Source organism: Garra rufa, chromosome 13, assembly GCF_049309525.1.
Source record: "Garra rufa chromosome 13, GarRuf1.0, whole genome shotgun sequence".
Classification (NCBI taxonomy): domain Eukaryota; kingdom Metazoa; phylum Chordata; class Actinopteri; order Cypriniformes; family Cyprinidae; genus Garra; species Garra rufa.
Genome location: NC_133373.1, coordinates 22,473,764 through 22,491,363, shown reverse-complemented (window position 1 = coordinate 22,491,363; position 17,600 = coordinate 22,473,764). Strand labels below are relative to the sequence as shown.

Sequence of the window (17,600 nt, the reverse complement as noted above, 5' to 3'; positions counted from 1 at the left end):
AAACACATCGGATCGCTAAAGGAGGCTTTTACTGACCGCCCCGGAGCCATGTGAGGCACTTTTTTTATTATGGATCGACTTGTTTTGGACTGATGGAGAGAAACACTCGTCTATACCGTTTAGTTCTAAAGCTTGGGAGAGCTAGGGTTATTTTTAATGTAACTCCGATTGCATTCGTCTGAAAGAAGGAAGTTGTATACACCTAGGATGCATGAAAGGTTAGCTAATAAAACGCTACAGTATTGTTGGTCCTATCGTCAGCCTGCGAGATCACCGATACGTGATATTATCATTATTGTGCTAATGTATTTATTATTTGCATGCCCGAAACCATAAGGCTAGTGAAGCTATCTACACTGTATGATGAATAAATCTCCTACCACACACTGCACGTCTACGGCACGGCTTCAACGCGTACACGGATGATCACTAGTCAGTGTTGGTGTTTACATCAGCCGCGACTCTGCGTGTTTGAAACCTCTATACCGCACATCAATGGCGCCGCTCCAGCACGGATTCCAGAGCAGTTCACGGATTCTTTAGTTAAAGCTGAGACGACCTGCGGCTCGCTGAAGCATCCCAGAAGTGGCTGTCCATAATACACGCTAAAGTTAGGCGAATCCCCAACCCGCTAACGAATTGAATTTCTGTAGGCGGGATACCGCGTTGTGACATCATTGCATGCGGAAAACAAACGCTGTAGTCCAAACCCCTTTAATAATGTGCTTGTTAGCAAATTTCGCCGCTAAACGGGGCTAAATGCGGCTAAAGTAAACATTACGGCTCATCATCCCAGGCAGAGAGAGGTGGGGCAAGCAGAGCTAATTAGCATTTAAAGGAACATGCAACAGAATAGATTGCTCTAAAAAGGGCTGATTTTAACAAGGTAAAAAGAGTGTTTTTTACACTACCATTGAGAAATTTGAATCAAAGTATGTTACAGACTTCTCATTAAGACCCTAAAGAATCATATCAACTTGTGGAAAATGGGCAGCCGATGACCCCTTTAAATGAAAGCGCAACCCAGCACAGTTCTTGACATCTTAATATTACACTACAATACAATGTTTACATTGACTAGCTTGTGATCCGACTACTATGGCCTAACAAATATAGGAGATTGACAGAGAAGCATTTTGTGGTCGATTTTATGTTATCATCAAAATTCTACTTTCCTATAGTTAAGACTGTGAAATAGTGTGAAAGAATAGACCAGTGAATGAACAGATCATTGCTTAGCAGTGAGTTTATTTGTCAAAAGCCACGTTTGTGCGTGCAGGTAACACACAAACATGCACAGAGAATTGGCATTGAAAACCGCTTACAATCAAAATGACCACTGAAGGTTTAGCTCAATGCTGTGTATGCAAGTGTAGATCTGAGTGGGCCTTTACTTGCTGCACGTTAAGATAATATAGACAAGCTTGTTATGTTGAGCTCTGCAGTGATGTGAAACACATTTCATAGTGAGCAGTAATATTGCTACACTTGTGCTCTGAACTTGTGACCCAACTCTGCTCATATCATTCCAAACTTGGATTTTCTTTCTTCTGTGAAATAAGCAAAATGTCCAAGATTCTGTTTTCCATATAAAGTAGACGATGGTTTTTGCTGCCAAGCTCAAAGAACAGAAAACATCCATGTGCTCCAATCCAAGTCTGAAGATTTAATCTTCCCTTTCGCCATACAGTAGCTCCCAATTCTCAAGCTTGTTGTTTGGGGTCAACAACATCAAATCTAAAGGTGATGATTACAAATTTAGTGCAATTTCATCATGTGGAAAAGCATCTTTTGTGTTTCACAGAACAAAGAAAATATTAATGGGTTGGAGCAACATGACTAAATCATCACAACAGTCTTAGTATTCTGGAGTTGATTTCTAAAATTTCAATTTATACAACGTGTAAACTATAGCTCAGACTGTAGAGTCCGATTGGATACGCTTTGTAAAATACCCGTTGCAAACCGCCTATAAACACACACCCGTAGCCATCAGCCAATCTATATTAATGTTGCTGCATTGCTTAGCAACTGTAAACAGCCTAAAGTTTTAGCTAATTAGTGCTTGCCAGGAGAAATGTTTTTATTATTACATTTAATGATATTAATAATTGTAGTTATTTATTGAACACTGGAGTCTTTCCTCATACTGCCATTGCTGCAGCTCTAAAAGCAATTATTAGACTCTGTTGTCTGGAATACCTGATTGTGATTGGTTAATGGCAGCATTCTGTGGACTTTTGTAATAACACCCATATAAACAATTACTCATATTATTCTGCACTCTTTCTTCTCACATATTAAAATAGTTTCACCTTTTCAACAATTCATGTCCATTTATTTGGTTGGTAAGCATCCAGAAATAACAGTTCTACTTAGTGTTTGCTATAATGACCAGCTGACTGTACATTATCACATATTGAGCCATTTGTTACACTGATTTTATCACGGTTAAACATGTTTGCTTTGCGTCAGACCAAAGAACATCCCATAACCGTGGTAAAATCAATGTAACACATGGTCTGTTGTGCCTTACTGTGGTACTGATGGAATTATTAAATGTAAAGTGGTTTATTCGGCCTAGGCATCACATGCTTCAGCTGAAAACACAAGCCATTACTATTAACACGGATTTGTAGAGCAAAAACATCCCTACACGTTATGTAGCAGTGAATTATGTTTTAATCACAGGCTGGATTCAGCACAAAGGCCGACCGCCGTGTTCTGTTTACATTACGCTGAGATGCATGAACAATCCAATTGACTGTAATACTGAAGTCATCACAAGAAATATGCACCTGCGCATCCAAAAAAAAAAATGCATTCACACAATTCTCAAACTGCAGGCATGAAAATCTCAGCACAAAGCCCTATTCCGCTTTTTTCCTTTTTAAATAAAATAATCTGATCAGTACATCCATCTTTCACGGCCGTCAGACTGTCACAGGTATGGAAATAGAGCATTTATACAAGCTCTCCTCAGTGAAGTCCATTTGGATGTGTGTGTTTGTGTTTGTGTGTGTGTGTGTGTGTGTGTGTGTGCGCATGTGGTGCGATGAGTATTGCCGGATCATCCTTTCAAAGTTCATCCCTATAAAAAACAACAACAGAGAAACAAAAGGTTACTGTGAACATCAAAGATACACAACAGCAAGATGTTATTATACAAAATTTCACAACTGACATGTGCATACAGTATAAGAACAACACATGCAACAATTAGTTTCAACAATCCTAAAGGTATTAATGTGAAATATGGGCTGTGTTCAAATGGCATGCAATTTTGTCTTTCAAATTCAGTCTTAAAGGCACAATATATAAGTTTTCGCCACTGGAGGGCGCATATTCAAAACAAAGAAAGAAACAAAGGCTTCATGATTGAGTGTGGAATCATAGGAGTTGTTGTCTTTATCCCCATTTATGCCGATGCAATCCGGGAATCGGCAAGACAAACAACATATCCATGGATAAGCTAATGTATTAAAGAAGTTCACTTCTTTCATCCAAGATTTTCATTTCTTTTCTTCTTCAGTCGTAAAGAAATTGTTTTTTCCAGGATGTTTCTCCATATAGTGGACTTCAATGGTGCCCCGAGTTTGAACTTCCAAAATGCAGTTTAAATCCGGCTTCAAATGATCCCAAATGCGGTTGTAAATGATCCCAGCTGAGGAAGAAGGGTCTTATCTAGCGAAATGATCGGTTATTTTTTATTTTTTTAAATTACAATTTATATACTTTTTAACCACAAACACTCTGCCTGAACTTTTTTTCCGGGTATGTCGAAAAACTCCCATCTCATTTTCTCCTTCAACTTCAAAATCGTCCTACATCACTGTTTTACCTTTTTTTGTTAAGGGTGTTACTTCTGCAGCGATGTAGGATGTTTTTGAAATTATTTTTGAAGGGAGAAAATAAGACAGGAGTTTTTCGACATACCCTGTCTTGAACCGGAAAAAAATGTTCAGGCAGAGCAAGACAAGATGAGCGTTTGAGGTTAAAAAGTATATAGTCAATTTCTTTAGGAAATAACCAATCTTTTCACTAGATAAGACCTTTCTTCCTTGGCTGGAATCATGTAGAGCCCTTAAAGCCGCATTTAAACTGCATTTTGGAAGTTTAAACTCCGGGGCACCATAGAAGTCCACTATATGGAGAAAAATCCTGAAATGTTTTTCTCAAAAAACAATTTCTTTATGACTGAAGAAAGAAAGACATGAACATCTTGGATGACAAGGGGTTAAATACATTATCTGTAAATTTTTGTTCTGGAAGTGAACTTCTTCTTTAAAGACGAACACGATACACAGTTCAAAAGCAGCGGAGCTTTTATTATGCCACAGTTGACCGCTTCTGCTTCTTTCGGTCATGCGTATGTAGGAAAAAGCAGCGCTGTTTTATTGTACTAGATACATTTAAATGTGTGTGGAAAGTTCTGTTGTAATACTACTCGTGTGTTCGTCACCCGCCTTATAAAATGCATAGCATATTAAAGCGACCTTTGGGGTTTCCATGTTTTCTACAAAATAAAACCGGGAAATCAAGGGTGTAAGACATCATTGGCAATGACACAAAATTGCTTATTCCTCTGGATTTAAACATTCTTCGAAACATTTGGGATAAAGTACACAAGTCAGCAAAATATATAACACTGTTCTAGTAGTTTTTAGATATTTTAATCAAAAAATCTTATATATTTTGCCTTTAAAAGCTGATGGTCTGCACTTTGCCACTTATGAAACAGGATTCAGACAGTGGTCTTGATATCTGGTGTATCTACATTGGTTGCTGTAGTAACAATGTAGGCGTCAACACAATGCCAAAAGACTTTCTTCTACAAAAAAAAAAAATGGACAGTAGAAACTGTCAGTTTGGATGCATTTAATGCAGCATCTTAAACATTCACATCTACACACTAATGCTCAGCACTCACTGCATATGACATTAAATACATGTCACAGTGGCAGCTGTCCGACGGTGGAAATTCAAAGGATAAATTAGCTGTGCAATTATGCTGGGGGCAATTACTAGTCTCGCAAATGATATAACACAAATTGTAATCAATTTAATAGAAAATGTATTTTCAGAGGCTTTCTGAGCTCCTCTCATTGAGGTTTAAAAAGCAGGTCATATGGGTTTTCAGAAAATATAGTTTTTGCAGTTTGTAACGTAGCTATCCTTCAAAGTAAACAGTCTGCAAAGTTGTTACAAAAGTGCATGATAAAGATATTGTCTGAATCATCGCCTGCCATGAAATACGAACAGTCTGACCTTCCCACAAACACTTATGCTATTTAGTGTGTTTACGTCATGCCGAGAAGACGCTGTGTTCTGCGATGTGAAAGCAAGTTTGTTTTGTTGTCATTGAAAGATGACAATGTGAAGAATCAATGGTTAAAATTCATTTTTCCAGGATACCACAGCAATGCAATTCGAACATTTTGTTGTGTGCTTGTCATTTTACAGAGGACTGCTTCTCTAATCTTGGCTTTTATCTTCTTCGGCTTCTAATCTTGTTTATTTGGAAAAACAAGCATCAATCTGCAAGTACGACTGATACATTATGTGCACATTTTCAAGCGAGTGCTCAAAATATCTATTTTTTGTGCTAATATGTGATGTATACCTAGTGCAGTTGTAAGTTTCCAGGTAAACCACAGTATTTTCTTACTAAAATAGTTCTAATAATTCAGTGTGAACACACTATTTCCTAAGAACGTGTTGATTAATTTACAGTCATTCTAATTACATTTAATAATAAAGAATCTAACTAAGACATATTTTGGTTTACAAACAGTTTTGTTTCATCAGTTAGTCACGTTAGCACTCAGCTAACATCCACCATTATTGTTTTATGTGTTTACAGTTTAGCAGCTAAACTTTAGCTGTGGGCATGATTTACTTGCATAAGTGTAAAACAAAACGTTTTTACGTCATTATTCTAAGAACGGATTGAAGCGCTATATTAGTTTTATGTACAGGCTGCTCAGGGTTGCCAGGTTTTCACAACAAAACCCGCCCAATAGCTACAAAACTAGCCCAATCGCATTTCGAGGTGGGTCCCCTGTTAAAAGTCACGTTCCAGGGTGTAAAATACAAACTTTTTGTCGTGGTTCCCCTGGTAAATTCACATTCCAGGGGATAAATATGACGTTATTGGGGTCGCTTCAACCCTCAGACATTAAAAACAACCACGGACTTGGCAACACAGATATTAGTGCTTTCTAACTTACTCAAGTACTCCTCTCTGTGCCAATCACAACAGGCTTGGCCACCTAACCAATCAGAGCAGAGTAGGCTTATGGAAGAGAGTCGAAATCATTGACAAATGACTATGCATATTCTGAGAAAATTACAATGTTTTATGACCTAAGATGCAATTAAACCTGTTGTAGGGGACATATTCAGACACTTTAAAAAACCATATGACCTGCTCTTTAAGTAATGTCATATATACCTAAATTAACAAAAGATTTCATCTTTCAGTTTTGGTGGATTTGAATCTGATCTGCCTTAAAAATCAGATTTGGGCTGCCAGTGTGAACAAAGCCATAATGCCAAGTCTAAACATGTTTTGATGTCTTCATGCTTTCATGTTTCATCATTCAGAAAGCATTTTAGAGGGGAGAAAAAAAAAAAAACAACCTCAAGCCCATTCCAGCAGTTAATGGCAAACCAGAAATTTAAAACATTATGTTTTTTTTTTGGTCAAACCAGGCTGGTGGGTTACAGTTAAAAAACAAAACAAAAACAAAACTGTGCAGCCATTCATCATGGTATGGAGCAGCAAAAAAGATGACAAGCGGCAAATGCAGCCTCTGTCTGCTGTCCGGACCACACCGTTTCACCTGTGCCCTAGAAGAGAGAGGGGACAGAGGACAGGAAGTCACTTCCACCTTGACCACTGCTTGTCTTTGTCTGTTAAAGGCACGTAAATCACGCCCATCAGTGGCTTCATTTTGGTACTGCCATCCTCCAATTTGTCATACTGCTCCAGCATCTGGTTCCCTCCTGCTGGCCCCACTGGCAGAATCAGACGCCCACCTGGCTTTAGCTGGTCCAGCAACTACAACACAAACACACACACATATGTGATCCTGGACCATAAAACCAGTCTTAAGTAGCACGGGTATATTTGTAGCAATAGCCAAAAATACATTGTATGGGTCAAAATGATCTTTTATCCCAAAAATCACTAGGATATTAAGTAAAGATCATGTTCCATGACGATATTTTGTAAGTTTCCTACTGTAAATATATCAATACTTAATTTTTGATTAGTAATATGCATTGCTAAGAACTTAATTTGGACAACTTTAAAAGTGATTTCCTCAATATTTAGATTTTTTTGCACCCTCAGATTCCAGATTTTCCAATAGTTGTATCTCAGCCAAATATTGTCCTAACAGACCACAGACCAATGTAAAGTGTATTTGAGATTAAAAGGAAACATACTGCTTGTGGCACTGTGGGAGCTGCGGCTCCGACATGAATGGCGTCATAAGGTGCTTCTTCTAAATAGCCCATTCTTCCATCTCCAACTGCACACATACAGACAGCATTACAGAATAACACAGCTTTGCCCATAGAGCTGTTCTGTTCTAGTGTACCGCCTGTCTCTGAATGTAAAATTGTACGATAATGTCACAACATTAAAACAATAACACATAACTGGTTCTACAGGAAATCTGTGTACTTGTTAAAATATCTCCTGCAATGACTGAAACATCTGAGAAATGGATTTAAATGCGATAACATTTGAAAAAATGTAATGTAAATATATATAAATAGTCCTGACTGTTGGCCATTCAATATCAGCTAGAATTAAAATTTTCCTCCATACTTAAAAAAAGGCATACAGTACATTATAAAACACAAAATGTATAACAGTCACAAACAACTGCGAGAGACCAAAGAAGGGTAAGTAGACCAACCAATGAGTTTGATTCTCCCTGAAGAGATCAAACTAGGGTCATCTTTCTTTACATTAGCTACAGAATCCTCCACAAGCTCCTTTATATGATCAATGCCAATCACCTTCCCCTTCGGCCCAACCTACAAAACACCACAAGACATCCACTGTAATGCACACACAACAAACTACCGTCAAGCTATGGAGGTCCAAACCGGCAGAAGTGAATGAATGAGCCCTATATTAACTTAAATTTATTTTCCCACTGCAGGAACTACTACCCATTTCAGAAACTACTCAGAAACTTGGTGGTCCTGTAGACTGTAATTGGTTGGATGCATATGCTGAACAAACCAAAGAAGAAAAAAAAAAAAAAAAAAAAAAAAAAAGAGTCATCAGCTTCCATATGTAAACGGACCTGTTGTAGCTGTTACTCAAAGGATTGGGCTAATTTTACTCCGCCAAATATGGAGAGGCATTCCGACAAGTGGACAGACAGAAAGGTACAAGCTTTAAGCATTTGCTAAATGGAGTAAATCCACAGAGATTAGGTTGTCAAAGGCTGTGGTTTCAGCAACAGTGACTGTAACTTTCTTTAAAGCATTAAAGGAGAACTCCGGTGTGATATTGACCTAAAGTGTATTGAATCATGATACCGAGTGTGAACGTACCTTGCATATTTCATCTCGGTTTGTGTCCAGCTGTCCGAAATCTGGGGTCAGTTAGCCGATGCTCACAACAGGCTGTCTATGAGAGTGAACAGGGCATCGGAAAAGCCATGTAAATAAATCACTGTTTTACGCCATTTACGAGGCACAAAGTAGCTCCACACTTCATCGGTAGACTTCCTAGGGCCCTGACATTTAAAACGAGACATTGAGAACTCAGAAAAAGCACCGGTAGTTTATTTACAAGAAGATTTATACAGACATCTTCCACCAGGAACAGAGCAGTCGCCGCCATCTTAAATGTAGTCACGATAAGTCGAGTGTCGAGCACGAAGGAAACTACAACCTGATACGTTGATAACCTGATAAATTCATTGGTGCTCGACACTCGATTTATCGTGACTAAGTTCAGGATGGCGGCTACCGGATTTTCTTTCCCAGGTACTGTCTGTATAAATCTTCTTGTAAATAAACTACCGGTGCTTTTTCTGAGTTCTCAATGTCTCGTTTTAAATGTCAGGGCCCTAGGAAGTCTACCGATGAAGTGCGGAGCTACTTTGTGCCTCGTAAATGGCGTAAAACAGTGATTTATTTACATGGCTCCTTCGATGCCCGATTGACTTTCATTGACAACCTGTTGTGAGCATCGGCTAACTGACCCCAGATTTCGGACAGCTGGACACAAACCGAGATGAAATATGCAAGGTACGTTCACACTCGGTATCATGATTCAATACACTTTAGGTCAATATCACAGCGGAGTTCTCCTTTAACAATCATTTTAGGCGTATACTAGCAGCTGGTGTCACAACGGAGTGCTCCCTTTGTGAGCACGTGCACTTTTGTGCTTATTTATGGTGTGTACATTGAGTTTTTTTTTAGCCACCCCCAACCCTGACCTCACTGCAAAGAATGTGCAATGAGTGTCTAAAAAATTATTTGCATATTGCCTGTAAAACTATTATAATAAAGCCAAGAAAGTACCGAAGTCTCTTCAGGTGTGTAGTCTTCCAGGTAGTACCTCTTGTGGTGTACCAGAACTACATACCAGAATTTGTATGAATTTATTTCTAGAAATAATCAAATGTAGTAAAAAGAAAAATATGAATAAAAAAACTAAAATTTCCTGGACTAAATAAATAAAAGAATAAAGAACCCAACAATATATAATTACAGGAATTAATCATCAAATGTTTTTTTTAAGGAAATCAAAAAAGAAAACAACAACAAAAAAAAAAAAAAAAGAAATACCCATTTAAGTATAATTTGACCAAATAGAAGTAAGACAAGTGTCATACTTGTCTTACTAACCAATCAATCTTCCTTTTTTTTTGGAATCAAATTAGACTTCATGAAAGTGACTTTGAAAAGTTATAACTAGTCTTAAAGGATTACTCCACTTTCAGAATTAAAATTTCCTAATAATTTACTCACTCCTGTGTCATCCAAGATATTCATGTCTTTCTTTCTTCAGTCGCAAAGGAATTACATTTTTTGAAGAAAACATTTCAGGATTTCTCTTCATATAGTGGACTTCTATGATGCCCGCGAGTTTGAACTTCCAAAATGCAGTCTAAATGCATCTTAAAAGGGCTCTTTACAATCCCAGCCAATGAGAAAGGGTCTTATATAGTGAAACAATCGGTTATTTTTTTTATCGTTTTTTTTTTTTTCAGGAAAATATTCCAGAATTTTTCTCCATATTGTGGACTTCAATGGTGCTCAACAGATTGAAGGTTAAACATGCAGTTTCAATGCAGCTTCAAAGGGCTCTAAACGATCCCAGCTGAGGAATAAGGGTTTTATCTAGTGAAACGATGGGTCATTTTCTTTAAAAAAATTAATATTTATACACGTCTAAACCACAAATGCACGTCCTGTCTAGCTCTGAGGTGCATACATACTCTGTGCGTCTTCAACTTCAAAATCGCCCTACAGTGCATCACTGTTTTACCTTTTTTTGTAAAAGGGTGTTTGACCCTCCTTGTAAGTTAATTTTGTAAACACTGGGTCGGTACCCTAACTGTCTTGAACTGGAGTGCACATCTACCATATGCATTCAGAGCTAGACAAGACGAGCATTTGTGGTTAAAAAGTATATAAATTGTAAATTCTTTTAGAAAATAACTAAACTTTTCACTATATGAGACCCTTATTCCTTGGCTGGGATCATGTAGAGCCCTTTCAAGCTGCTCTGAAACTGCATTTTTAACCTTCAATCCATTGAGCACCATTGAGGTCCACTATATGGAGAAAAATCCTGTAATGTATTCCTCAAAAAATTTAATTTCTTCGCGACTGAAGAAAGTCATAAACATCTTGGATGGCATGGGGGATGGCAAATTTTTAGGAACGTTTTGTTTCGGAAGTGGAGTAATCCTTTAAAAAAAAAAGAAAAAAAAAGAAAATTAATTAAGATGACAAATTTTTTAAGACTAGTCTAAGCTTTTTCAAATTCTCTGAAAACTGAAACATTTTAGGCCTCCTCATATGTTCATTTATTTTTGCAGGTTTGCTCCACCATAACACACACCTTTGTACATTAGAACAGTTAAACAGTGTCATAAATGTTTGAACGCCATTGCTCTACATTTAATTTGCGATCGGCAGCAAAGGGACTCACCATTCTGGCGAAGCAGACGGACAGGATTCCAGAGCCTGATCCCACATCCAAAGCCTTTGCTCCTTCATACAGGTGATCATGGAGGAGCTCTAGAGCATACGCGTGCTACAGCACACAAATGAGCGTTCATCAGCGCCTACTGCAAACAGGCCAATAGCTGCTACTACAAATGGTGCTAAAGCAGTTTAACTTACCATGTGTGGTGCACTGATTGTTGCTTGGTAACCTGCACAAAATTACAAAAAACACCTTCATCCCAAAGAGAAAACACATCAACAGAATCACCAGAGTTCTGCATTTTGTCTAACACTGCATCTACATTGAAAGCAGAAAACATCACTTTGCTTTGTTTGTACCTCTGAATGTCAGTTTGAGACTATTTCAATAAATTAATAAAATCTTGTTATATTAGACAGACAGGGAAAATAATGTGGTTGGAGTATTTCTGCAGAGCAGTAAAAACAGAAACCAGGAATTTTGTCTCACTAAGCTTTGGCCACATCGGACACTATAATGGGAGCAAAATAGCTATAGATGACAAATTTGTGACAACAAAATAACTCTGGAGCTTACCTATAGATTGTGGCGAGTCCATGTATGGATTACATCTGGAGAAGTGGGCACGGTCTGTGGCCAACATAACTTCATACACGCGGTCTGATTTAATGATCCCATTTTCTGGGCACAAAACACAAACATTCAGTTAATACCACTGCAATATACATACTATAAGGGTCATTCCTGGGATTCTGTAATATTTCAGCCCTCCAGAGTTTCTAAAGTGGTGGTTAATCAAAATTAATTGTTCAAAGCTTTTCACAAAATTTTGGTATGCCGATTAAAATAAATGAAAATAATTATTGCATTTTAATATTTCTTTGCATAAAATAATGTCTTATGTCTATCTCAAACCAAGCATTTTGTCATGTCCCTGAGGCACTTTACTGAGTTTATACTTAGAAAAACAACAAAATGTGCATTGGTCTGTGATTTTAGACATTTGTGTTCCTTTCTAAAAAAAAAAAAAAAAAAAAAACCCTGCAAGATATTTAATAAAAAACAGGCTTTAAAGTTATGTCCCTCAGTCTGAACTCAACCCTGTCACACTAACCATTCTACACCCATAATAATTTAAACTCTACACATGTGTGAGTGTGACATTATTTACCAGAAATGAGATCATTCAAGTCTCTTTAATAGTGGTGCAGAAAATGGTTAGTAGAATACGTTTTATTCATATTTTTGAGGCATATTATTATCAGGGAGGTTACTGTCAAGCTTAACAACTCAACCCCGTCACATAAAATTAAGAATTTTTTTTTATTTTTCAACATTTTATTTTAATCCATAAGTATATACAAATGTACTTGTTTTATTGCTGCCATATGTCTACTCTCCTAACTACATGAGGAGCAGTGGCAACTTTGAGTGATAAACCTCAACCCTGTCACAAATATATGTATTTCTCATTGTTACGGGGTTGTAAACTTTACTTGACTTATACATAATTTTTAATGAAAAAAAATAAATAAAAGAGTCATGGTTTCAACAAATATATACTTACCAAAATCATGACTCACTTACTTACAAAACTCATATTTTTGTTATAAATAGATTTTTGATGTAATTTGATCACTTTAACTTTGTCAAGCATCCTAGATCAGAAATTGCACCCACATTTGCAGCAGAAAGACAGTGTTGGGCATGCAGATATGTTGACCCCCCCAAAAAAGAAAAATATGAGACAGAAACAAAACCAAAAATTAAAACTGAAGGCAATGTATCCCTTCAAACGTGTTACAGACTTCAACCCCGTCACATTAATATTTTTGAAAAAATATAGGGAAGACAATTAATAAAAGCACTTTTTGTTGATCACTATCTGACATGTCAAGGACTAAAACAATAGAATTGTGGTTTTAGTTAAACTTCTAAATTAAAAATATATTTTTTTTATAAAAATAAAGAGACCAAAGAAACACAATTAGTGTGTTTTTAGCTTCAGTCCTGTAAAAATGTAAAACAAAAAATATGATAACATGTTACATTTGCTATCATTACATTGTTATCAGGGACACATGAGCAGAAGGTAGATGTTTGTTTTATAACAAGTTCTGTGTAAAATCCCACTTTGTCTGTTACGGGGTTGAAAAAAGGTGTCTCAATCTGAAAAACAAAAACTGTAAATAATAAAAGGACGTTGATGCCTGATGTGGGAACATATGATTTTTTGGAGGTCTGATATATGCCTAATTATGTGGGGTATTTAGAAAATGAATCTCATGTAGTTGAAAAAATATATGCAAGTAGACTAAACAAACACTTAATTACTTCTGTAGCCCAAAGTGACTAAGCACAAACTGCATGGTACAACCAAGAGTTAAACATACTCCAGCACACAATGGTGAGAGAAACAACTGACTTCCATTTGTTAGGACAAGTGACAAGTTTAAATGAGCAGTTTGTTCAAATCCCTAACCCTAAGGAGCAGGAACAGTAACAGTGATACTTAGTCTTAGCAAGCACCACTAAATATAGCACACTGACCACTTGACCTCTGAATAAAGCCAGGAGTTCAGGAGGATGGGTTACATGCCAGACGAGTATTATTAGTCTCTCTGGCCAATAGTCAACTGTTAGATTAGTTAGTAATAAAAATTATTAAACAATAGTAAACATATTTGTGACCCTGGACCACAAAACCAGTCTTTAGTCGCTGGGGTATATTTGTAGCAATAGCCAAAAATACATTGTATGGGTCAAAATTATTGATTTTTCTTTTATATCAAAAATCATTAGGAAATTAAGTAAAGATCATGTTACATTAAGATTTTTTTGTAAAATTCCTACTGTAAACCTATCAAAATGTAATTTTTGATTAGTAATATGCATTGTTAAGAACTTAATTTGGAGAACTTTAAAGGTGATTTTCTCAGTATTTTGATTTTTTTTGCACCCTTAGATTCCAGATCTTCAAATAGATGTATCTCGGCCAAATATTGCCCTATCCTAACAAACCATACATCAATAGAAAGCTTATTTATTGAGCTGTCATATGATGTATATATCTCAGTTTTGTAAAATTTAACCTTATGACTGGTTTTGTGGTCCAGGGTCACATTTGATCTGAGGGAAAATCTATATTACATAGATAGACATCGACTTCAATGCGTACGCAGCATTAATAATATCAAGGCTCAAAGTACTAAACTGCAGATGCATAAAGTCCAGAGTGACGTCATCATACAATGACACTGGCAGCATGTGGTGTGCCACGCCCACTGAACAAATCCAAATAAAATTGCATATTCGATCATTAAATAACTACACACTTTAAAAATATTAACAACCTGGCGCTTAGGAAAAATGTGTCTTATTTTTTATTTTACACAAATTGTATATACCTGCAGGAACGAGTATATACACTGGACTCAGTACGTAAATGCTAACACAGGTGCTGCTGTGTCATCGATGTGAACAAAACCACATGTTTGTTCAGTCAAAGCAATACAAAACATAAACCTAAATCAAACATGATATAGACAGTTAAGCAATTGTTTAAACAAAGCTGATTATTTTCAGGTGGTTTGAGAGTCGCATATTACACTAACATTACGCTAGCAGCTAGCTAACAAAAATGAAGAGCCATGAAGCGCATTGTAAGTTTTAAACAGCAGCCACCATGTGCCTGTCTGAAATGATATCACACGCATGAACAACGCCGAGATGGAGTCATGCCATCCAAACACGCATCAGCGCACTTTCCCCCTCAGCTGTAACGCAATGCTAGCTCCCAGACGCGCACTTTCCTTCACTAAGACGACGTAAACAAACCCCCGTTACTAAGCTCTACAGTAAGTATGACTGACTTTGCTCTTTTAATCATGCAAACCGGGCAAAACTCACTGCGGAGGTTGTTGACGAGCTCTGCATGGCTCGCTCCTCCGGATTTCCAGGCCATTATTAAACACACTCTGCGGATCAGGTAGAGTGCGGCTGTCAGCGCCGCGCCTGCGCACACCGCCCTTCCGACGACCGTTACCACTTCCAGCACGGATACGTCACTAGACATGTCCTGCAACACGCTTATCAATTCACTGCTGCGTCACTCATTCTCTACGATGTTTTCACATTGGATCATATTTGTGCACATTTTCGGGTTTGGGAATTCTGGTAGTACAGTCGCTGTGCTGCGCGCCGCCAACAGGAGGAAAGCACAAGCGCGTTATCGCGTGACGTAAGGCATTATTAGGGTGACCGTTTTGGCACGTTTTCTTAATCCTGAACGAGGTGCATTGCTAAAACCAGCAGTGAAAAGAAATAAGTGTTTTAATTATGATTAAGTTGAGCTATTCACATAAAAGAAAATAAAGGCAGTGTAGCAAGCAAACAAAAGGTTTTAAATTGCATCACTAAACATGACGCAGAAGTCTGGCGTAATTTAATACGTTACTAGAAGAAGTCGAAGACTAAAATATTTACCCTGGCGTTTTGTAAGATCTTTATTTGTTAAAATGTGTTAAATGTGTGCTATGTTTTTTTTTTCTTTGTTTATAAGTTGTATTGTTATTATTTGTACGTTCATCTTGTTATTATTTTGCCTATTTCTCCTTCTGCAATAAAAAAAAATACCCTGACTTTGTTGATATTTACCTAATAAAAGGTAAATAATATTAATGTAAAAATTATTTTATGATGCACCGTGCAGAGAAACTAGCATTTCATTTTTGTTTTCTGGTTTTAAAGATGAATTTCATTAATTTTCTGTGATGCTGCTTTAAAACAATACATATTGTGAAAATGCTGAAAAGTGGGAAAGACAAATATGCATATGAAAAATACACACTTTCCTATAATTACATCTCTAGTCATATATGGCAAGCCGTTTTAGCTTAAAATATTCTAAGTGTTACTCGTCGTAATTGCATTTTTATTAGTAATAATTCAATTAGAGAGCTCGATAATTACATTTTTACTAGTAACAATGCATATTAGAGAGCTCTGTAATTCAATTATTACTAGTAACAATTGTAATTAGAGAGCTCTACAAATTATTTTTAACTAGTCATATGTCTCCATTGACTTCCATTTATTTTTAATTACAGAGCTCTACAACTGAATTTTTACTAGTAAGAATTCCAGTTAGAGAGCTCTCTAAATCAATTTTTACTAGTAACAATTCAAATTAAATAGCTCTCTAAATCAATTTTTACTAGTAATAATTCCAATTAGAGAGCTCTTCAATTACATTTTTACTAGTAACAATTCTGAATAGAGAGCTCTCTAATTTAATTATTACTAGTAAAAATGCAATTACAGAGATCTATAATTCAATTTTTACTAAAAAACACATTAAAGATATGTTTAATTGCAGAGCTCTGTAATTAAATTAAAGAGCTCTCTAAATCAGTTCTTACTAGTAACAATTGAATTAGAGAGCTCTCTAATTAGAATTCTTACTAGTAAAGACTGAATTAGAGAGCTCTTTAACTGAATTAAAGAGCTCTCTAATTCAGTTGTTACTAGTAATAATTGCATTAAAGAGCTCTCTAATTGTAATTATTACTAGTAAGAATTCAATTGTAGAGCTCTCTATCCCAATTGTCACTAGTAAGAATGCGATTGCAGAGCTCTCTAATTCAATTGTTACTAGTACAAATTGCATTAAAGAGCTCTCTTACTTTAATTCTTACTAGTAAAATTTGAATTGTAGAGCTCTCTAACCGAATTTTTACTAGTACGAATGCAATTACAGAGCTCTCTAATTCAGCTGTTACTAGTAAGAATTGTATTAGAGAGCTCTCTAACTGTATTTCTTATTAGTAAGAATGCAGTTGTAGAGCTGTGTAATTGCATTCTTACTAGTAAAAATGTAATTGTAGAGTTCTACAATAGCGATTCTTACTAGTAAGAATTGCATTGTAGAGCTCTCTATTCAAAACCACCTAATTATGGTAATTACACCTCATGCATATTCATTTGGCTGAGAATGTGAAGCTGACTTCACGCCGCGTTGAATTCTGGGACTGTTTTGTTTATTCGCCATACCGGGAAGATCGCGCTGCCTTTCCGCTATTGAATTTAGGACAGTATTTTGATGTTCTGTCATGAATGTGAAAAAATTTAATCGTTGTATGTGATTTATGCGTCATCGAGAAGTGCAATAGTAACTTAGATCCTCGTTCTGAGAGAAAACTGAACAATGCAGTGCACATTCTGTACACGCCTTACTAATAAAGCATTCCATGTTAAGCCTAAAATATGACCTTTAAATATAACGGTCTGTCTGAACGTATAAGTCATGCTAAGCGTTTCTTTATGATGATTATTTTCTAAAGGGAGTAAAACGTTTCAGGTGTTAGTTAAACTCGTGGAGTTAATATTCTGGGCTCTGCGTGTC

At 36.6% G+C, this 17,600-nt stretch overlaps 1 protein-coding gene across 2 annotated transcripts; it reads right to left on the bottom strand.

Moving 5' to 3' along the window:
* Positions 1–1,228: 1,228 nt before the first annotated feature.
* Positions 1,229–15,341, bottom strand: pcmt (protein-L-isoaspartate (D-aspartate) O-methyltransferase). 2 transcript variants are annotated; one of them, XM_073853208.1, is made up of 8 exons: positions 15,107–15,341; positions 11,774–11,878; positions 11,395–11,426; positions 11,201–11,305; positions 7,932–8,052; positions 7,453–7,538; positions 6,894–7,063; positions 1,229–3,091 (listed from the first exon to the last, which is right to left on the bottom strand). In XM_073853208.1, exons 1-8 carry the CDS (start codon positions 15,270–15,272, stop codon positions 3,079–3,081), a joined length of 798 nt encoding a protein of 265 aa, XP_073709309.1. In that variant the 5' UTR covers positions 15,273–15,341; the 3' UTR covers positions 1,229–3,078. The 2 variants fall into 2 exon arrangements, with proteins under 2 accessions (XP_073709309.1, XP_073709310.1); XM_073853209.1 differs by having other exon boundaries at positions 6,846–7,063; positions 15,107–15,339.
* Positions 15,342–17,600: the final 2,259 nt, after the last annotated feature.

Excerpts from the sequence above, each read along its gene's own strand:
- pcmt (XM_073853208.1), bottom strand. The coding sequence starts at position 15,272 with ATGTCTAGTGACGTATCCGTGCTGGAAGTGGTAACGGTCGTCGGAAGG. Across the intron at positions 11,306-11,394 it reads CAATCAGTGCACCACACATG|CACGCGTATGCTCTAGAGCT; the intron begins GTAAGTTAAACT and ends TGTGTGCTGTAG. Across the intron at positions 7,539-7,931 it reads AGGGAGAATCAAACTCATTG|TTGGAGATGGAAGAATGGGC; the intron begins GTTGGTCTACTT and ends GTATGTGTGCAG.